Source organism: Piliocolobus tephrosceles, chromosome 12 (assembly GCF_002776525.5).
Source record: "Piliocolobus tephrosceles isolate RC106 chromosome 12, ASM277652v3, whole genome shotgun sequence".
Lineage (NCBI taxonomy): Eukaryota > Metazoa > Chordata > Mammalia > Primates > Cercopithecidae > Piliocolobus > Piliocolobus tephrosceles.
In genome coordinates, this window is record NC_045445.1 from 3,861,646 (window position 1) to 3,884,787 (window position 23,142).

Consider the following 23,142-nt stretch of genomic DNA (forward strand, 5'->3'; position numbering starts at 1 on the left):
ATGTGGCTTTCCTATACAGACACTAGGCACTGGATTTAGGGCCTACCCTACTCCAAGATGACCTCATCATAATTAATACATCTGCAAAGATCCTATTTCTAAATAAGGTCACATTCTGAGGTTCCAGTTGGACAAACTTTTGGGAGACATTTTTCAATCCACTACAGTGGTTCAACATACAAAAATTAACCAATGTAATACCAATGCAAGAAGAAGATATGAAAGGCAGCCAGATTGGAAAGGAAGAAGTCACATTATCTTGATTTGCATATGACATAATCTTATAAAGAACTAATGGAGACCTAGAAAATACTCTGTCTGTTTCCTAGACACATATACTGCCATAGTTAAAATTATTCTAGATATATAATTTAGTGTCCTGTCTCTATCTCTCCTGCTTGGGACAAAACACAATGAACTGCCCTCACCCTGTTGACTAGTCTGAAGATGGCCTCCACCAATACAGCTTTTCTCACATTTTGTAATTCCTTGGGATATGGTGGTGACACGAAGGAGGCAGAGATGTAGACGACGGACACAGGTAATGATCCAGATGTGGGGAGCAAGGGGACCTCACTGAGGGATGCCTCCCTAGGGTAGGCTGAAAAGTGGCCCCGCCAAAGACATCTACATCAAATCCCTGGCAATGGTGAATGTGACCTTATTTGAAGAGAAGGTCTTTCCAGATGTTTAAGGATCCTGAGATTTACAGATGTGCTTAAGGCTTCCAAGATTAATTGAAAAGAGGGTCTTTGCAGATGTGTTTAAGGATCCAGGATTATTTCAGGTGGACCCTAAATGTCATCACAAGTGTCATTCGAAGAGAAAGGAGGAGACACAGAAACACAGAGCAAGAGAGGGTCATGTGATGATGGAAGAAGAGACTGGAGTGATGTGGCTGTAAGCCCAGGAAGGCTGGGGCAGCCACCCCAAGCTAGAAGAGGCAAGGAACAGATTCTCCCCTGGAACCTTTAGAGGGATCAGAATTGGCCTCCAGAATTGTGGTCAATATATTTCTGATGCTATAAGCCACCAAGTTGGTAGTAATTTGTATGACAGCCTCAGAAAACTAATACTCCCCCATCTTCCTCCCTGCCCTGTCATCTCAGTAACAGACACCACCCTCAAGTCAGACACCTGGGCAGCCCCCTTGACCACAGGGGTGGCGAGCTTATCAGCATCATGTACTGTGCCCTGAGGATGCACCTGCCGCTGTGCTAAGTCATTTTATTTATTTATTTATTTATTTATTTATTTATTTATTTATTTATTTATTTTTATTATACTGTAAGTTCTAGGGTACATGTGCATAGCGTGCAGGTTTGTTACATATGTATACTTGTGCCATGTTGGTGTGCTGCACCCATCAACTCGTCAGCACCCATCAATTCATCATTTATATCAGGTATAACTCCCAATGCAATCCCTCCTCCCTACCCCCTCCCCATGATAGGCCCCGGTGTGTGATGTTCCCTTTCCCGAGTCCAAGTGATCTCATTGTTCAGTTCCCACCTATGAGTGAGAACATGCGGTGTTTGGTTTTCTGTTCTTGTGATAGTTTGCTGAGAATGATGGTTTCCAGCTGCATCCATGTACCTACAAAGGACGCAAACTCATCCTTTTTTATGGCTACATAGTATTCCATGGTGTATATGTGCCACATTTTCTTAATCCAGTCTGTCACTGATGGACATCTGGGTTGATTCCAAGTCTTTGCTATTGTGAATAGTGCCGCAATAAACATACGTGTGCATGTGTCTTTATAGCAGCATGATTTATAATCCTTTGGGTATATCCCCAGTAATGGGATGGCTGGGTCAAATAGTATTTCTAGTTCTAGATCCCTGAGGAATTGCCGTACTGTTTTCCATAATGGTTGAACTAGTTTACAATCCCACCAACAGTGTAAAAGTGTTCCTGTTTCTCCACATCCTCTCCAGCACCTGTTGTTTCCTGACTTTTTAATGATTGCCATTCTAACTGGTGTGAGATGGTATCTCATTGTGGGTTTGATTTGCATTTCTCTGATGGTGAGGGATGATGAGCATTTTTTCATGTGTCTGTTGGCTGTATGAATGTCTTCTTTTGAGAAATGTCTGTTCATACTTAAATGTTAGACCTAATACCATAAAAACCCTAGAAGAAAACCTAGGTAGTACCATTCAGGACATAGGCATGGGCAAGGACTTCATGTCTAAAACACCAAAAGCAACGGCAGCAAAAGCCAAAATCGACAAATGGGATCTAATTAAACTAAAGAGCTTCTGCACAGCAAAAGAAACTACCATCAGAGTGAACAGGCAACCTACAGAATGGGAGAAAATTTTTGCAATCTACTCATCTGACAAAGGGCTAATATCCAGAATCTACAAAGAACTCAAACAAATATACAAGAAAAAAACAAACAACCCCATCAAAAAGTGGGCAAAGGATATGTGCTAAGTCATTTACATGCATTCTTCTCACTGAATTTTAATCCTCACACAACCCGTGCATGAGACACTGACATTATCTCCTGTTTACAGAAGAGGAACCTGAGGCACAGGGAGACGTTAAGTAACCGGCTCCGGAATCTAGAGCACCAAGTGGCAGAACCTGGAGGAAAACCCAGGGGTAAGTGATTCCAAAGCCGAGATGTCTCACCAACTTGCCATCCTGCCTCTCAGGCCAGTTGGAATACACGGAGGGTTTGTGGCCTGGGAAACAGCCAAGCAGAGATGTCAACCATACAATGGGACAGAAATCCAGTCTCAACCTTAGGAGAGATCAGGACAGGATAGAAACTGCAGTGTCAAGCTCAAGTTGAACTCAGCATACAGACAAGTGTTTAAAGCTGTGCCATCAGAGATGGCCCCAGGAATCTGTGTGGAGCAAAGAGGACCCCAGACCGAGTTCGAGGAGCAACGCCATTTGAAAACTGGGAAGAGAAATCAGTTAAGGAGATGGAGAAGGCCAGGCTGAATGAAGAGCGAGAGAAACTCAGGCTGTGATATCATGAAAGTCATGGGAACGGAGGTGTTTTTAACCACATCTCACTGCCACCCGAGGTACACTACACAGGTGCTCCATGAGATTTATGGAAACTTTGTACATTTACACATTTCACAAGGCTGATACCATTCTAAAAGAAATTCAGACCAGACATGAATTAATCAAGTAACCACTATATTTCTTAAACGGAGTTTCAAGTCCTCACGATCATTTCATTAAAATGCTAAATCCTTTAGATGATAATTGTCTTTCTAGGTCTTTGCTTAATTGATTTAGCAGACAGGATATTGTAGAGAAGCAATGAAACAGACAAGATCCCAATCCATGTGAGACACCAAACACAGCCCAAGGAGCATACACCAGGGAGGAATAGCTATGGACTCCAAATGATTCTAACTTCAGGTGGTGAAAAATCAATGAGTTATTCCAACTGCATAATGATTTACAGACAGGACATGAAAATATCCAACGTTTCTGCAATGCTATTAAGAATATACCTTGTTGGTATCAGCGACACTGTTTTGTCGAGCATCAAAAATGATAAGCTTGTGTGACTGTGCGTTAGCATCCATTATTGTTTGCAAATATTTTTCATCCTCTTTGCAGCGCTTATCATTGGGACCCACAAGTGGCTGGCTGCAACGGGTAATTGTTGCTTGACTTTCTGGATGAATCCATGACAACACCTAGTGTTTTTAAGCAACAAGTATTAGTACACTTCCTAAAGCAATATATGCTCTAATTACCTGGTAGGAAAAACAAGTTCCTTTCTCAAGCATGGTCTCTTATACATATTTTCTTCAAAAGTGAGAGTGGGCAGGCCAATCACAGCGTTGTAGTGGCCATCAGACTCAATGTTTCGGTCAGGATGAAACAATTCTGACTACATGAGATCTAAAAATCCCCTCCCACCCCCAAAATTCTATGATTCTAAGAAAAACCCAAATCAAACTATTACTAAAATCTAGCCCCATTCCAGTTTGACTGACTAATTTTTACCTTGTCTCCTAATTTTAAAAACAACTTTGTATCTCAACAATAACATACGTGGCAAGATAAGGACAAAGTGAATATACAGTCTCTTATAAAATCTGCCACTCTGCCACCCCACCTCTCATTTTCCTCCAGTGGCCAAGTGACTCAGGATTACACCAGATGCAAACTCTGGGCTCAAACCATTACTCCCGGCTGTCTGCTACTACTTCTGTAATGATGTTCCCCCCACGCAGCTATGGCATCATGCTCAGTATCTAAGAAAGAAGCATTTTCTCTAGGATGATGCAGTGAAACCAGCAATGCCAACTGGTAATACAACAGCATGCTAACTTGTTCTTGCTACTCCTTTGTTATTCTCTACTACTTTTTGAGGGTATGACTAAAGTTACCCTTATACTTAGTTATAGGAAATCGTACAAGAGGGAGTCATAGCAAACAGATTGCTTATATAATTAGGTATCTGTTGAGAATCAAAGGTATATCCAGGTTTATAAGTTTATTTTTCTGCTTTCCATTTTTGTTCACTGAATTCTTGTTTGTCTTAAATCTTTCCATCTTAGACCTAACGCAATACATATTCCTATATAAATGACAATGTTTATTACTTACAGGGACTCTGCCTTTTGCTCGAAAAGCTGCCACTTTTGAAAGGTCATCATCTTTTACACTAGTTGGCACAACAATGATGGCAGGGTAGGTGTCACAGAACTCATAATTACTGTTTATTTTGGATATTTTCCAACTCTCATTTGGCAAACCCTGTAAGGTGTTGGAGAAAGAAGAAGAGGCGCAAATGCATGACTTTACGCTTTGAAAAAGTACTAAGCATGAAGCATATCCATTTCTTATTTGCAACTAAAATCCATTTATAATTTGTTGTTTATTGTAACTTAAAAGTCAATATATATATTTATTTGGTAAAACTAATTTCCTAGACATTTCTAAAAATCTAAAGAAGCAAAAGAATATCCAAACCATACTAAAACATGAAAATTATACACTAGAATCACATTTCTATATATTTCTTGTCCTATTTTCTATAAATAAGCTCAGTGTTATTTCTGAAAATACACTCAAAAGTCCTTTAGAAACACAGATACTTCTTACAAATGTCTAAAATAAGTAATGTAACACGTTATACCAAATATAAGGTAGAGACAACATCATGAAACAAACGTAATGAAAATAAGATCTTAGTGGAATAATTTGAAGCTGACAATGCACTGAAGAGTTCCCAGACCCAGGAACACCAGATCAGAATTATGTAGCCACACCACATGCTTCGAATCTAACTGTAGTCAGTGGTTTGGATCCTTACTCATCAATTCTTTACCAGAACATCCAATAAAAACCATCTGGCAAATTTGGTTTTTAAACCCGTCCTTGTCCTTGAGTCCCACTCACCCTCTGGAACCAGGATGAACAAACAATTACAAAGTCTAAGGTTTGGCACAGGGAGAAGAGAGCATCAAGAGAGATGGAGAACCTAAAAGCTAGCAGTTACACCTGTGCATAACTTGTTTGAAAAAGTTTCTTCTCTGGCTGGACACGGTGGCTCATGCCTGTAATCCCAGCACTTTGGGAGGCCGAGGCGGGTGGATCACGAGGTCAGGAGATCAAGACCATCCTGGCTAACACGGTGAAACTCCATCTCTACTAAAAACACAAAAAGTTAGCCAGGCATGGTGGTGGGCGCCTGTAGTCCCAGCTACTTGGGAGGCTAAGGCAGAAGAATGGTGTGAACCACGGGAGGCGGAGCTTGCAGTGAGCCGAGATCGCGCCACTGCACTCCAGCCTGGGCGACAGAGCGAGACTCCATCTCAAAAAAAAAAAAAAAAAAAAAGTTTCTTCTCCACCACATCATTTCTAACCTTTTAGAAGCGAAAAAGATGCTCAACCTATTATTTTCAGTTTGATAAGCGATATACTTTACCTGTCTCTTATATTCAGATACTGGATCATAAACTTTCCAGCCATTAATTGAAAATTTTTCTTTATAGCTGAATGCAAATAGTGCCTGGACACAAAAACCACAAAACACACATGTCATTATTTATTTTTATATCATATACCCAACATTAAAGCTTTTCATTCTAATATGAGCTGAGTGTATTGATTCCTATTTTAGTCTGTAAATTTTAAAGCAACAAAGTAGCAGCTTTTCTTAAGCATTACCCAGAGCTGACAAATTTCAAATATTCTAATATTAGTCACCAACGGAGGAAAAAAGAGAGGGGGGAAAAAAACCTCTGGAAAAAGGAATAATTAAACACAGGATATTTGGACCCCCACAAATGTATGCAGAAAAGGTTTACTTTGGTGTATTTACCTGTCCATTAGAAAGAGGAAATGCATGTTTGTTGAGGTTTTCAAATATCCCTAGTTTACTCTGTTCTTCCTGTTTATAAGCAAGCCGCAAGTTCCTCATATCCTGTTAAACAATTAGCAAAACTCAGTTATTCAACATACATCGGGCACTTATAAGCCAGATACTGTGCCATAAATAAGGAAATTAATTTTTTTATTCATTTCTCCTTTTATACGTTATCTTGCTCCAACTAACAAAAGATAATTTAACAAAAATACCTCCAATGATATTTTTAAAAATTAAGTGAGGGAATTGGAACAAAGGGGATATGTGTGGTAAAAATTCATCAGATGGAAACAAGAAGATTCATACCCAAGTCCTGTGCACTTTCTTGCTAAACTTGTGCCACAAAATTAGTTGTACTCTTTAAGCTGCTGAAAGTATCAGTTAAGAATTCATGCCATCCATAAAACAGAAATGTAGCAGACACTCCTCCCCCACATACTCACAGAAAGGACTCCTTATTGGGTACAGACTGTAGCCCTCAGTAACATCCTTACAGCAATACAATGCTGTTTCTCCACACCACAGTTTCTTAAAATGCCCCGCAATGCAAGCTGATGGCCAAAGGCCAAAGCACAAGTCAGCAGGAATAATCCCACCAAGGCCAACTGTGATGGTGTGATTTCTTCCCAGGATGTTTTCAGCAGTGTCCTTGACCTTTCAAAATCTATGCTCTTGTTAGTTAAACACAAAAATCTCACTCTTCTTTAACACTATATGAACTTTGAAGGTAAATATGACCACAAATTAAAAAAAATAGCAATTAAAATGAAGTTATTCTTGTGGTATTATTTGTAACAGCAAAAAGAATGGAAATAACCCAAATGTCCATCAATAGGCGGCACTTATAATTAAACTGCAGTACAGTTGATGAAACACTAGAGAGCTGTTAAAAACAAGCAGCAGCTCTGTATGTACTGACGTAATGGAGTGTTGTGATGTATTGTCAAGGGGAAAAAGAAAAGGAGTAGAACCGTGTATATAATATACTACCATTTACATTTTCTTTTTTTTTTTTTTTTGAGATGGAGTTTCGCTCTTGTTGCCCAGGCTGGAATGCAATGGCACAGTCTCTGCTCATTGCAACCTCCGCCTCCCTGGTTTAAGCGGTTCTCCTGCTTCAGTCTCCCGAGTAACTGGGATTACAGGCACCCACCACCACTACCAGCTAATTTTTGCATTTTTAGTAGAGACAAGGTTTCACCATGTTGGTCAGGCTGGTCTTGAACTCCTGACCTCAGGTAATCCACCTGCCTCGGCCTTCCAAAGTGCTGGGATTACAGGCATGAGCCACTGCACCTGGCCCCACTTACATTTTCAAAGAAGGACTATACATACATTCTCATGTGCATAGGCTATCTGTGGAGGGTTACATTAGAAATCGGTAATAGTGGCTGCCTGAAATGAGTGGAACGGGGTGGCAGGGTGGTGGGTGGAAGGAGACTGATTTTTTACTATATACAGTTTTTGTATCTTTTAAATTGTGTATCACCTGTTAAAAAATAAATCCCACACCTTATAAGGCTCTTAGGCATGATCTGAGAAGACTGGGAGCATGACCTTAGTAATTCTAGGTTAGAGAACATTTAAAGTAGTTGTTAGCAAATGCTCACCCTGGCCATAAAAATATCTTAGTAAAAGAGCCCCAGGACACCTGCCTAAGCAACATAATTTCCTGAAATGCTCTCCCTCTAAGCTACATGGCTACACACATACACCTTGGTGGCTGACTGAGCTGACTTGCTATTTCAGATTGCTATTTAAGATTGCTTACGGCCGGGCGCGGTGGCTCAAGCCTGTAATCCCAGCACTTTGGGAGGCCGAGACGGGCGGATCACGAGGTCAGGAGATCGAGACCATCCTGGCTAACACGGTGAAACCCTGTCTCTACTAAAAATACAAAAACTAGCCGGGCGAGGTGGCGGGCGCCTGTAGTCCCAGCTACTCCGGAGGCTGAGGCAGGAGAATGGCATAAACCCGGGAGGCAGAGCTTGCAGTGAGCTGAGATCCGGCCACTGCACTCCAGTCCGGGCGACAGAGCGAGACTCCGCCTCAAAAAAAAAAAAAAATTGCTTACAAGCTAAGGAAAGAGCACGGGCAAAGATTCTGGGGTGGGGGGGTGGCGGCGGTGTGTGTCAAGTATGAACCACCAAAGGAAAGCCCATGAGACTGGGATGGCCAGAATGAGAGGAGGGCAGTTTGAGACAAAGCTGCAGAGGAAAGGGGGTCAGGCAGAGAAGTCTTATAAGAAGAGTTTTTCCTTTAGTCTAAGGATAATGGGAAGATACTCAAGCGTCATGAGAAAGGGGACGACATGTTTCAAAATTGCAGAACCAATCAAGTCACCCCTCTGCTTGCCACTGTTCCATACGGGGAACCCTGCCTGAGAAGGACAGTTGTCAGGCAGTGCCTAAAGTGAGTTTAGTAAGCCAACAGATTCATGATCTGGAAGAGTAAGGTGTTCTTTGGAAAAAAAAACTGGTTTTGAGCGCAGTCTAGGACCAACCAGAGGGAGCTATCCTCAGAGACTGAATCAAAACAAATAGATTGTAAGGAATCCTAACCCAAAATTTGGAAGGGGCCCTGACGATCCTGCAGGCAGGATCTCTTTCCTGGTACTTCAGGTAGGGTTTTTGGTAAACCACATTACCAAAGTCAAGTCACTGGGAATAAAATACATCAGTTAAGAGTAGGTCCTACATGACTTCATGATTAAAGTTATCACACACATTTCTACTTAAATTATTAGAAGGGTACAAAATAAACAAACAAGCCCAGATCAACATAAAAATTCCAACATAGCCAAGAAACTTAATCTCATTTTTAATCACAAAATTTATGGACCACTGCTGTCCCTTTAGGAAGTCTCTGACCATCCACATTGTTCTGAACGTAGTCTTAAAACAACAAACTGGGAAAATGTATTGATCTCTGCTTTTCACTTGATTTCTCTGAGATGTGACAAATAATCACTTAGGTTACAGGTCCACATTAATTAGAAATACAGTCGGCCCTTATTATCCATGGGTTCCACATTTGAGGATTCGAACAACTGCAGATAGAAAATATTTTTTTAAAAGGATGGTTGCATTTGTGCTGAACATGCAGAGACATTTTTTCCTGTCATTATTCCCTAAACAATACAGTATAACAACTATTTACATAGTGTTTACACTGTATTAGTTATAAGCAATATAGAGATGATTTATAGTATATGGGAGAATGTTCTTAGGTTATATGCAAATACTACATCATTTTCTATAAAGGACTTGGACATCCATGGATTTTGGTATCTGAGGCGGAGGTCCTGAAATAATCCCCCACTGACACCAAGGAACAACTGTACTTCAATAGAAAAGGTTTACTTCAAAGGGTTACATAATAGTTTAAATTCGATATGAGATTTGAAGAGGTTGCTATCCCGAAAACATTTGAGTTACTAGCAGTACAATTATTCTACTGTCCAAAGACCATGAAGAGACTGAGGGAGAAAAAGTTCAGATCTTTGAGTTTTCGTTTGTGTTTCTATTATACCTTGCACACTATCTCTATGCCACAGGAATTGTCTCCATGGCTCTGTGCTCCAATCTTCTCAACTCTGCTGATCACTCCAAGGGGAACATCAAGGATAAAATGTGGGTCCTAGGTTTAAAAATTAAGATCAATGTCTATTAGTGTCAGTCAACAGTTTTCATATTTTAAGTCTTTGCTGGGTTACAAAATATGTTTGTTTACTTCGCATTTCCTCTTTGTCCCAGCTAAACTGAAGTCTGATTGATAGCATTCCTTATGAAATATATATTGAGACAACAATGGAATTTCCCCCCCAGGTTTAAGCAGTACTTTAACAGCCTTTGTTTTCAAGATACAAACACCTGTTTGCAAAAGTGTACATCTCAAAACCCAACCTGTGGTTATCTCAGGGTAATGGGATTTCAGGGGTCTTTTTACATTCTTCTTTTAGTGCTCCAAAGTGTTTCTTTTAAAATAAAACACACTTTAAAAAACTCACCCTCTCGACATTTTTGAAGTACAGCTTAAAGTCCGTCACTGTCAGGGTTCCACTCACTGCTCCCATAAATGGGCAGATATACATGACATCTTTCACTGAAAGAAAAGGGCTAAAGTAGCAACTACTGCCATAGACTTGTGCTTCCATAAAACTTAACACGAGTTTTCCAAATACATATTTGTGATTCCAGTTTTCTAGGAAATTTGTATTTTATAGGATTATATCAATTATGATGTTCGATACAGAGAGATGCATAGTCTTCAAATAAATTTCTATTTTTTAAAACAAAATTCTGATTTGCTACTTAATGAGGTTTTAAGTAAAGGGCCTCATAATAAGTTATATCCTGTCATTTTTCCTAGGTAGTTAACATTTTCCCTGGGTGATAAATTAATCATATTCAAAACATTAACTGAACTCTGAAAACCCTGGGCTACCATTTCATGAATTACTGCTACTTAAAACTAATGAAAGCTAAACGCTGTCTCCTAATGCACCTCCAAAGGAAACTCTTTTCACAGAAGACAAAACCTAGAACCACATCAATGAAGTGGAAAAAACTTGTTTCAAATTCCTTATCAGCTTCCTTATCAGTTTTAACTTTTTGTTAATATCTATTAAGTGCATGACATATTTAATTCCTATTAGTATTAAGAAGCTAACATCTATCACAAAGACACCGTATCTTCATGTTTTCCCAAAGTGCCATTCCACTGGAATGACAAGAATATACATAGCTATATATGAGTCCAAGTGAGACAACAAAAGGCTTTAATGTCACTGAACCAAATTCTCAAACTACTTCCATTTAACTTTTCTATAACTCCTTATGTACTGAGAGCCTTCTATTGCTGGGATTCTGGGTATAATTGGAAACAGTTCCTGTCCATGAGCAGCCCATGACCTGTGAGAGATACCACACAGAAAAATCGCCATTATACTAGAGCAGAGGTCCCCAACCTTTTTGGCACCAGGGACTGGTTCATGGAAGACAATTGTTCCATGGACCAGGGTGGAGGTAGGGGGATGGTTTCAGGATGAAACTGCTTCACCTCAGATTATCAGGCATTAGACCCTCATAAGGAGCATACAACCTAGATTCCTCACATGCGCAATTCACAATAGGGTTCGTGTTCCTATGAGAATCTAACCACTGATCTGACAGGAGATGGAGTTCTGGCGGTAATGCTCAATAGCCCGCTGCTCACCTCCTGCTGTGCAGCCCTGTTCCTAACAGGCCGTGGACTAGTGCTGATCCACAGCCCATGGGTTGGGGATCCCTGTACTAGAGGCTGACAAAAGCTAAAATAACAATGTGGATATAAAGTACTACAATGAAAGTTCAGAAAAGGATCAATTTAACTCAGTAGGAAAGTGGTTAGGGGGAGTAAGAGAAGGAAAGGAGGAAGGGCACAGTGATAAGTTGTTAGAGGTTAGTATGCCTGGATCAATGGGTGCAGTGAGGACAGTGGAACACGACGCCAGAGAAGCTGGCAGGGAGCGGATTGGCAAGTGCTTCTGTAGGATACTGAGGCATTATTATCATTATCCTTAAAAGATAACTGACTGTTTAAACAAAAACAAAAACTATATATTGTGGGGTTTATAACATATGTAAAAGTAAAACAGATGACAACAACAGCACAAAGGGTGGGAGGGGACAAATGGAAGTGTACTACTATAAGGTTCTTATCTTGTACATGAAGCAGCATACAATCATTTGAAGGTAGACATAAAGATGTAAAATAGCTAGTTACATAACAAAACAAAAAATTATAGCTAATATGCAAGCACAAGACATAAAATAGAATTCTAAAAAGTAAAAACCCCATAGTCTCAACCCAAAAGCTCCTTCAGCTGATAAACAACTTTGATAAAGTTTCAGGATACAAAATCAGCATACAAAAATCACTAGCTTTCCTATACACCAACAGCCAGGCCAAGAGCCAAATCAGGGATGCAATCCCATTCACAATAGCCACAAAAAGAATAAAATACCTAGGAATATGGCTACCCAGGGAAGTGAAAGATCTGTACAATGAGAATTACAAAATACTGCTTGAAGAAATTAGAGATGACATAAACAAATGGAAACACATTCCATGCTCATGGATAGGAACAATCAATATCATGAAAATGGCCATACTGCCCAAAGCAATTTATAGATTCAATGCTATTCCTATCAAACTACCAATGACATTCTTCTCAGAACTAGAAAAAACTATTTAAAAATTCATATGGAACCAAAAATAATAGCCAAGGCAATCCTAAGCAAAAAGAACAAAGCTGGAGGCATCATGTTACCAGACTTCAAACTATACTACAGGCCTACGGTAACCAAAACAGCATGGTACTGGTACAAAAATAGACACACATAGACAAGTGGGACAGAATAGAGAGCCCAGAAATAAGGGTGCATACCTACAACCCTCTGATCTTCAACAAAAGCAAGCAATAGGGAAAGAATTCCTTTTTCAACAAATGGTGCTGGGATAATTAGCTAGCTATATGCAGGTAAGTGAAACTGGATCCCTTCCTTACACCATATACAAAAATCAAGATGGATTAGAGACTTAAATGTAAAACCCAAATCTATAAAAACCCTGGAAGACAACCTAGGCAGTACCCTTCTGGACACAGGAACTGGCAAAGATTTCATGACAAAGATGCCAAAAGCAATCACAATAAAAGCAAAAATTGACAAATGGAATCTAATGAAACTAAAGAGCTTTTGCACAGCAAAAGAAACTATCAACAAAGTAAACAGACAGCCTACAGAACGGGAGAAAATATTTGCAAACTATGCATCTGACAAAGGTCTAATATCCAGCATCTACAAGGAATTTAACAAATTTACAAGAAAAAAAACAAACAACCCCATTAAAAAGTGAGCAAAGCGGCCGGACGAGGTGGCTCATGCCTGTAATCCCAGCACTTTGGGAGGCCGAGGAGGGCGGATCACGAGGTCAGGAGATCAAGACCATCCTGGCTAACATGGTGAAACCCCGTCTCTATAAAAATACACAAAATTATCTGGGTGTGGTGGTGGGCGCCTATAGTCCCAGCTACTCAGGAGACTGAGGCAGGAGAATGGTGTGAACCCGGGAGGGGGAGCTTGCAGTGAACCGAGATCATGCCACAGCACTCCAGCCTGGGTGACAAGCGAGACTCCGTCTCAAAAAAAAAAAAAAAGTGGGCAAAGGACAAGAATGGATATTTTTCAAAAGAAGACATACATGCAGCCAATAAGCATATGAAAAAAAGTTCAGTATCACTGAACATCAGAGAAATGAAAATCAAAACCACAATGAGATACCATCTCACACCAGTCAGAATGGCTATTATTATATTAAAAAGTAAAAAAAACAAAACAAAACAAAACAAACAGATGATAAGGTTGCAGAGAAAAGGGAACGCTTATACACTGTTGGTAGGAGTGTAAATTAGTTCAACCGTTGTGGAAAGCAGTATGGCGATTCCTCAAGGAGCTAAAAATAGAACTACCATTCGCCCCAGCAATCTCATTACTAGGTATATGCCCAAAGGAATGTAAATTCTTCTGCCATAAAGACACACTCACATGTATGTCTGAGCAAAGTCATGGAATCAACCTAAATGTCCATCAATGCCAGATTGGATAAATAAAATGTGGTACATATACACTACGGAATACTTGCAGCCATAAAAAAGAATGAGATCATATATCCTTTGCAGGAACATGGATGGAGCTGGAGGCCATCATCCTTAGCAAACCAACACAGGAACAGAAAACCAAATACTGTAGGTTCTCTCTTATAAGTGAGAGCTAAATGATGAGAACACAGACACAGACACAAAGAAGGGAACAACAGACATTGGGGCCTGCTTGAAGGTGAAGGTTGGGAGGACGGAAAGGATCAGAAAAAATATCTACTAGGTTCTAGGCCTAGTATCTGGGTAATAAAATAATCTGTACAACAAATTACCATGACATGAGTTTACCTATATGCACATGTACCCCTGAACCTAAAATAAAAGTTTAAAACAAAAGTACTCGATTCAACCATAAAAAGAGGAAAAAAAGAATAAAGAATAAATGAGACTAAGAAAAATCAATCATCAAGACAGTGGATTTAAACCTAATAATATTAATAAGTACATAAAATGTAAATGATCTAAACACCCCAATTACAAGACAGAGATTGTCAGTTTGGAGACTAAACAAAGAATCAACTACATGTAGTCTAAAAGAAATGTCCGCTCTCACCTCTTCTCTTTAACATTATACTGGAGGTTCAATCAAGAGTAATAAGGTAAGAAAAAGAAATAAAAGGCATTCAAATTGGAAGGGAAAAACTGGAATGCTCATATACTGCTACTAGAAATGTACACTGGTACAACCACTTGGAAAACACATCAGCAGTTTTTTAAATAAACTGTATAGCTATCATCTGATCTAGCCACTTCATCTATTAGGTATTTACTCAGGAGAAAAGAAAAGATATGTTCATATAGACTTGTACATTAGTGTTTACAGCAGCTTTATTTGTAACAGCCAAATAGTAGAAACAACCTAAATATCTACTAACAGATGAATGGATAAGCCAACTGTCATGTAGCCATATAATGGAATCCTATCCAGCAATAAAAAAGAATGACTGTTAACTCATGCCACAATATGGATATCAAAATAATTATTTGATTTGAAGAGGCTAGACAAAAAAAGAACATACTCTATGATTATATTTCCAAAAACACTAGAAAATATAAGCTAGCCTGTAGTGCTTGGGAATGGGGGAGAAGGCAGAGGAAGTAGGGATTATAAAGGGGCATAAGGAAACGAAAACTTCCGGGAGGTGATGAATATGTTTGTTACCTTGACTGTGATGATGGTTTTTCAGGTGTACACTGTGTCAAAACTCTTCACATTCTGACAATGACAAACTGAAATAATACTCTAGATGGAGTACTTTGCTTCACAATGACCTATTTTAATACTTTGCCTCCAGGAATATATTTTATTAAAAAGTAGAGGGTCAATTTACTTACCCTTTGCAAGCCACTGGAGGAGCATAAAGCATACTTACATCACTTAAGGATGTCTTAAGATCTAACTCTAAGATATTTCCAATAATTTGTACTGGAGTGGGGCCAGGCAGGAGTTTCTCTCTCTGAGCTCTGTTTCCAGAGTGAAAGGAAAAGAAAACAGGAGAGAAAGAGCAACAGGACCGCAGCTAAATCCACTGAAGCCTTCTCTTCTTACTACAACTGTGAGCTTGCAATCCAAGCTTTTATAACACTCCCTGCTCATTCAAAATATGTATCTGATGTGCAAAGCTGTCAATCACCTACATGAGCTCTAATCTTTTCTGAGCTGACTTTGATTCACTGACAAATTATAAACCTAAAGTGAAAAACAACCTCTTCACATTTCGCATTTTAAATCTGTGTTGTTTACTGTCTGAAGAAGAAGCAGGGGCATGACATAATTACCTCTGCATTTTAAACAGATCATTAAGAAAGCAGTATGAGGACAGAGCTAGAAGAACGCCCAGAGAAGGAACAAAGAGGTCAGAGGACTGCCAGGATAGAATGAAGTCCTAGAACTCAAGGAAATAAAGAATTTCAAAACCAAGGAGAAGATAAGCATGGTCCACAGACACAGACTAGGATATACAGCAGCAGTAATTGATTGGAGGATCTGGTGGGAGAGCCCCGCTACTCAAATATTCTTGGCACAAGATGACTATACTCTGAGACTGAGTGTGCCTCTTTGGGAGAAAGCCATGATGGAAGAAGGAAACAGTCTAGAAAATCAGACTGTCCAACCCAACCAAGTGATGAGATGAATGGGTCGCATCCAGCTTCCCCTCCCATCCACCCATGGCACAATCACCTACTCCCTGAAAGGCCTGGCAATACACCATGGAGGGATATGGGAGCCCTCATGCCATCACCTTTAAAAGCGAGGATGGCAACACAAGCCCTTGCCATGCACCAAAATTGTACTTTTTGGGATCTGATAAACCACTAAAATTTCTTTGCTAAGTTCTCAAAACTGTTATTAAAACATGATATAGATCTCCTATTGATAAATTTTCCTTATACTGAAGGATTCCAACAAAGCAGTGAACTGACATTACATCGAGTGTCTAATCAGCTTTCAGTTCACCAGGAAAAGTCAGGCTCCTCTTCTGTTGGGAACGCCATCAAATACTCAATTGGAACTTAACAGGATCCTCTACAGTCTTCTATCTCTTAGGTCATGATGACACTAATGAGGATGAATAGATCTAGTCCATTTGTCCCCTAATTAAGTTGGTCTGGCTGATCTCCAGCACACACATCACCTCCACTCGCAAATTAAGTGCCATTTCATTTTATGGATCTCAACAAGCAAAGTGTACACACAAAACTTACCAATGGCTTTAATTGATTCTCCTGGAAAAAGTGGAGCCTCTTCCATCTGTGCCAGCTTATTTCCATCCCTTAGAGCCTGGCAAAAACAAACAAACAAACAAAAAACAAAACAAACAAACAAACAAAAAACACCAAACAGGAGTAAATCTCACTTTCTGTATACCTGTGAAAAATTTTGATGTTCTGTGATGTCACTATAAGGCTACAGAAGCGTGCAAAATAAGCACCCAACCCCTCAAAAGACAATTTCAAAGCTCAGCATCACAAGACATCATGCTGCATATTCTAGCAAATTGTTACAACATATTTAAATTTCACAGTTAGGAAGCATTAATACAGAAATGGCTTGACATGACAGAAAGATACTTTAATAACTACACAGATAACTATTAAAAGGTGTCTCTAGAATTTGCAAATAAGGTCAGAAAAAGGTTACCTTCTGAGCATGAAACTAATACAAATAAAACCAACATGAGCTATAGGTGCTTAGCTAACTGTAGAAATAACCCAGCCTATGAGACAATTTGGGAAGGCCAGAAGTCTAATTAAAATAACCAGAGAATAGTCTCAGTACAGTACACAACTAAGGAAAGGCCTACGCTTTGGTACTGCAGCCCAGCTGTGTGTGTGTGTGTGTGTGTGCGCGCTTCTGCACACGGACATGCATGCACAAAGTGTATGACCAGGGACAGAAAGAGTGAAGTTCTCAGTGTTCACCCAATCCAGGCCATGAGAGGCAGGCAACAATATTCAATCCCTACTGCGGAGCAGGGTGTTTTCATCAGGCACGTCCCGAGACAATTCACTTTGCAGTAATTTCACACTCACCAAGAAAATTGCTAATGATTTACTAGGTTTCCTGGCTACAATGATGCTAGGAAAAGGATACCTTAGATGGCCAGAAGAATACATGCCCACGTTTTAAAATTAGCAGATTGGCACTGCAGCTCAGTAGCCAGTCCCTAGTGAGCTTGGTTGGATAGTGCCAGATAATTGAGAGGAGGTGAGAAAATGGTGTTCTTGAACTACAAAGTTAGGGACCAAAGCCTGAACTCGGGGCCTACTCCAAGGTACCGGCACCCTGTGAAATGCTGCCAAGGAAACCAGTCACTTTCTCCTCGGCATCTCTGACATAATGTGTCATGGATAAGAATAAGGTGATCAAAACCCCCAGCAATTCCAAAGCTGTATTTCACAGAGCATTACTTTCCCAAGAGATGTGAATAGTCTTAAAAATAAATAAATAAATAAAAGTTTGGGAAATGTTGGGTTAAGCAAAAGAAGTTCAGCTGTCTTTTCTTTTTTTGAGATGGAGTCTCACTCTGTCACCAGGCTAGAGTGCAGTGGCACAATCTCGGTTCACTGCAACCTCTGCCTCCTGGGTTCAAGCAATTCTCCTGCCTCAGCCTCCCAAGTAGCTGGGACTACAGGCGCCCGCCACCAGGCCCGGCTAATTTTTGTATTTTTAGTAGAGACGTGGTTTCACCATGTTGGCAGGATGGTCTCGATCTCTTGACCTCGTGATCCACCCGCCTCGGCCTCCCAAAATGCTGGGATTACAGGCGTGAGCCACCGCGCCCGGCCTCAGCTGCTTTTTTTTAGTGAGACATCTTTAGTGTGTTAATACACACCGAATCAGCAAGAGGGCGCTAGAGTATAATGCATTTCTCATACCTATTTGATCCGGACTGCTTTTCCACCTGTTAACATCGGAGGCCACTAGTGTTCAGTGGAAAACAGGTCGAATAATACTAAGTTTTCAGCATAATTTTGTAAAGCAAAATATTTTTAAATGGATGTCTTTTATAATTCTAAATTATTGAAAATTCAAAATAGTAATTATTTTCATAGTTGCAAGAATATTTCACTATGTTTTATTAAAGGACTTAAAGGTCAATTTAGAAATACTACACATAGCAGTTTCATCAAATTTTATACAAGGAAGAAAGCCAAACTATAAATAGCAAATTTAATGTTAAATGTTGGTCAGGGGTATGTTAATTCTACTGGGAGAGCACAAAATGACATGGTCCATCCTCCTCCTTATCGAAAGGTGCATGGTTAAAATAATATAGATTAGGAATCATCATTACCTCCAAACAGTCAATTCAATTCAAATTTTTAGTCCAGACTGGTTTTTAAAGACATTTTCAGCCAAAATTTTTTGGAAGTTAACACATCAAGGGTGGGCGTGGAGAATGATTAATAGATTCATTTTTATACTCACATCTGTTTTGGAAATATATTTTATGCAATAAAGCATAAACTTACATGTATACTTATAAATGTCTGGTTTTAGAAACTCTAAAAGATCTCCAATCTTAGAAGCCTTAATTTGAAAGTCTGCTTTATTGCCTGAACTAGTGACTAATTGTATAGCATCTCACGAAGTGAGAAAGCTACTTTAATCAATATCAGAGTTTCAAATTACTTCAAATGTTATATTGTTAAAGCGAAATATTTTAATGGCTAAATATTATCATGTATTATACAGACTTAAGTTTCTTATATGTTAAAATTAAATGGAAGTAGATTATTTTGAAATATAATTACTAAAGCAAGCTGCTTTAATCAACTGAATCTAGAGGAGCTTAGGAAAGGTATGACTCTTTCTGCTTAGAGCAAGCCACATCAAACATTTTAAAGTCCTCAATCCAGGACTAATAAAATGTTGCATATAGGAGACAGAGGTGATTAGGACCATTTTAAGAATACACAATGCTCTCAAGATAGAAGTTGAAAATCAAACATTTCTCTTCTCTTCCCATAGTCATGTCAAGTTTGGCTTGAAACTTCTGTGCATTTATATGTCAGTGAGACATAGTAAGGCAAATCTCTCACTAATGATAAATCTGGAACATGCTTTTTAAATGGCAAAAAAGAACAACTATTAGAATAAAACAAAGATGTGACCCAATTGCTTCAGATTTCCCCATAGGAGATTCCTTTTGTAAAAGAAACACATTTAGCTTTAGCATAGAAACTCAAGAGGAGAAGAGTTTTAAAAGCTTGGAGGTTTTTTGTTTGCTTTGGTGAGTATAGTAGATTCCCTTTATGAAGCTGCTGTTAGGAGAAGGGACTCACACTTATGCTACGTTAAGCTTTTACTGCAACTACGAGGTTGCACAGGACATGATTTGACCCTTGATTTATCCAACCCATGTTCAGCACAATCAAAGGATGGAATATTCTTATGAACTAAATTTGATTTCATAAACACACCCATTCCTCTTGGTGCCGTGACTCAAAGTGCTGCCCAACTGGGGAACTCCCTCTGATGACCTCATCCCAACTTTGTCCCAGTGACCCTGAAGGTCTAGCTGAAGTCTGCCAGCTCCCTGAATTTGTTCCTAAGGGCTCCAGCCCACCCAACAACCCTGACCTCTTTGCTACTTTTCTCCTTAGCCTGAATCCAAGCCACCAGGTGGATAGTTTATATAATGGTTGCGTGCCAAAAGCAGTGGCTTTCAAACTGGGCTCTTCAAGTTGCTTCCGGGATCACTAAAGGAGGGTGAGGCTGGACGATGGTGGACAATGGTGCAGCTGAGCACCTGGGGCATGCCACGCATCCCTGGAGCTGCTCTTCTCTTGGTTTCACAGAAGCACTGGGGAAAGTACTGCAGCTTTAAAAGACTCCAGAGAGGGTCTAGAGGTACTGAGCGGAGTAAGCACTCAAGAATACTCTATGAATAATTTTGTATTCTGATTAATATATGTACCAATTCCACAACTATCTACATGGTACCAGGTACTATGTTGGGCACAGATCATGCATATTTGAAGAAAGCAAAGTGTGCACCCTCAAGGAGCACCCTTAGCATATGTATCTGTCCCCTCTATGTCTATGTAAAGGCACTGCAGAATCCAACCGTGATGGAGGGTCATTAACCCCATCAATAACCCTATATGGGCAAACCGAGAAACACAGACAAACAAATTTCTAGTTGACAAAATGTTGGATAAACCAATTTTTGCAAATAATGTCATATGGCATCTACCAAATTTGGACAGGAGGGCACTACTATTGTGGTAAGAGCATCTGGAAAGTCTAGAATGAAATGGCTTCTAAATACATGATCTGTAGCTACAAACAGATGAACATGTAGAACTTGCCACCTGATCAGCTTCAGCTTCAGAAGGGTAGCCATTGTGTTCTTCCTGAATCTCCTGCACAGCACCAGGTGCATGGACAAGAAAAAGCAAAGAGGAGAAAGAGAAACACGTGCAAACAGACAGGTGAAAGGACAGAATTTCTTTTTTAAGGAGACAGTAAGCATGTAAAAGTCGACACACCTTTCATGACTTTGCAAATCACAACATTTTCCCCCTTGGAGTTAAGGAAATAACGTGTAGGCCATCTATAGCATCCTCAGCCTAAAATGGAGTATCTACTCTGTGTTTGTGTTGGGGTAGAAAAATGAAAAGCAAACAAACATCACGAATTTCAAAGAAGGTACTGTCTTTTTAAAACCAAGCAATACACAGCATATAGCAAAGAAACAAAACAACAGGCACATAATGTGCTCACAGAAAATAAAGCATACCACAGAAATCTGGTAAAGGGAAAAGTCAAGCCAAAATACAAAGGCAGTTTATAGACATGTATTTTAAACACAGTAAGTATTCATATTACATTGCTCAGGGATCAATTCCACTGCACACATGCATATATCACATGCTGGAGATTATATACATATATGTGTGTGCGTGTGTGTGTGTGTATACACACATATATACACATGTCTGTTTCTTATTGCTTATTGCTAATTAAATTCTGTGATTTATAAATCAATATTATATTAAATATTTCTAATTACAGTATCAACACACTTCCAAGAAACGGCTAAAAGGCCACACATCTTTATTTAATTTTTTCCAATCCCTTTAAAGGTATACTGTCCTTAATTTCTTTATAGAATCTATTATTTTTTTGAAACTTTAAAAATTGGGCTTTTTATTCAGCAGGTGGTAAAAAGAATATGAATACTGAAGATGACAAGATTGTAATCTCTTTTTAAAGTTCTATCAAGTCTCTGAGGCTAAAAATATTCAAGTTAGCCTATATATATTTTTGCTTCATGAAACTTTGGTTGCAATGACTATCATTTTTACAAAGGCAACCAGTGAAGAAATAGTAAAACTTTAAAAGAATTTACTATTTCCCACCTTCCATTTTTGTCAATCAAGTCCAATAACTCCTTAATGTACTTTTATATTTTATCATCAGATTGAATTCAGGGCACAGTTGGTATAGTTTAGCACACTTCAAGGCAGTGTAATTTTTCAGTGCAGCCAGTTTTTTGAAATTTCCATTTTTTAAACATAAAGAAAATCGAATCATTAAGTTTTTAGAAACAGAAAAATCAATGAACAAAAAATACAACATTTCAAAGTTCATGCAAGTGTAAAGCCAAGCACTAATATTTAACAATGTGAATCAATGAAAGAAAATGATTCTCACAAGCAAAAGAAAACAGGGTGAAAACAAGACTAAACAAAGGAAAACCAACTAGAACAACAAGACTTAACTTGCTTATTTTTGTACTACTTCATTGGCTTCAATAAGATTAAAACTTTTAAATTGAAGTTATTATACTATCAAAATCCACATTGTTTTCCTTGAATAGAAATAGGTTAATTTTCTATCTGTTAAATGCATGCACATTACCAATCTTTGTCTTGCTTTATGAATATTCTGAAATAAAGGGAAGGAAAATCATGAGGAAAATATAAGCTGTAACCCACTATATCTGCACTTTAAAAAAATAGTAACTGGGATTGATTTTGCTAAATTTAACTTCAAGATTAGCACTTCTGCTTTTTGGATTCAACATGCAAACACAAACATGACTTGAAATCTTACTTAGATAGGACAGTCAACTAACCATTTTTTTTAGTTGCTAAATTCTGTAGCATGAATTACACAATAAACAAGATTAAAAGAGACCTCAGTAGCCCTAGCCTTATAACCCCAGTCATGAATATCCATTTGGTCATAATTCATGTAGTACAACAAAAGTCAGTATTGCACACTGGTAACAATTTTAGCATCCTGCCCTCACACACATTGGCTTTTATTGCACATAAAAACATTGTAACAAATAAAGCGTTTCTAGTGAACACTTAAAGCTATAACACAGCAGAGCAAATTGATCTGAGTGATTCATAAAAATCAGTGAGAAGGTAAAGAACACTAAATAGACTAAGTGTTCGATAAAGCACAGACACACACAAGTAGGAGGCCCATCTGCTGAAAGCCAAATATCCTTACCCTTATATCAGGCCTCCTGAAAACCTGTTAGTTAAAATACAGAATATCATCATCATGGACATGTTACTATTGACCTGTGAAAGATGCCATTAAGTTCAACAG

General features: G+C 39.0%; 1 protein-coding gene across 2 annotated transcripts in view; it reads right to left on the minus strand.

Moving 5' to 3' along the window:
• Window positions 1-23,142, minus strand: part of MTMR1 (myotubularin related protein 1) — a 74,466-nt gene that overhangs the window by 29,574 nt on the left and 21,750 nt on the right. For both annotated transcript variants that reach the window (XM_023202176.2, XM_023202177.2), the window contains exons 3-10: window positions 23,041-23,064; window positions 16,770-16,845; window positions 10,371-10,465; window positions 9,893-10,000; window positions 6,317-6,418; window positions 5,921-6,004; window positions 4,597-4,746; window positions 3,489-3,677 (exon numbers count right to left, since the gene is read on the minus strand). In XM_023202176.2, the coding sequence (XP_023057944.1) occupies window positions 3,489-3,677; window positions 4,597-4,746; window positions 5,921-6,004; window positions 6,317-6,418; window positions 9,893-10,000; window positions 10,371-10,465; window positions 16,770-16,845; window positions 23,041-23,064 (828 nt within the window). The remainder of the gene's footprint in view (window positions 1-3,488; window positions 3,678-4,596; window positions 4,747-5,920; window positions 6,005-6,316; window positions 6,419-9,892; window positions 10,001-10,370; window positions 10,466-16,769; window positions 16,846-23,040; window positions 23,065-23,142) is intronic.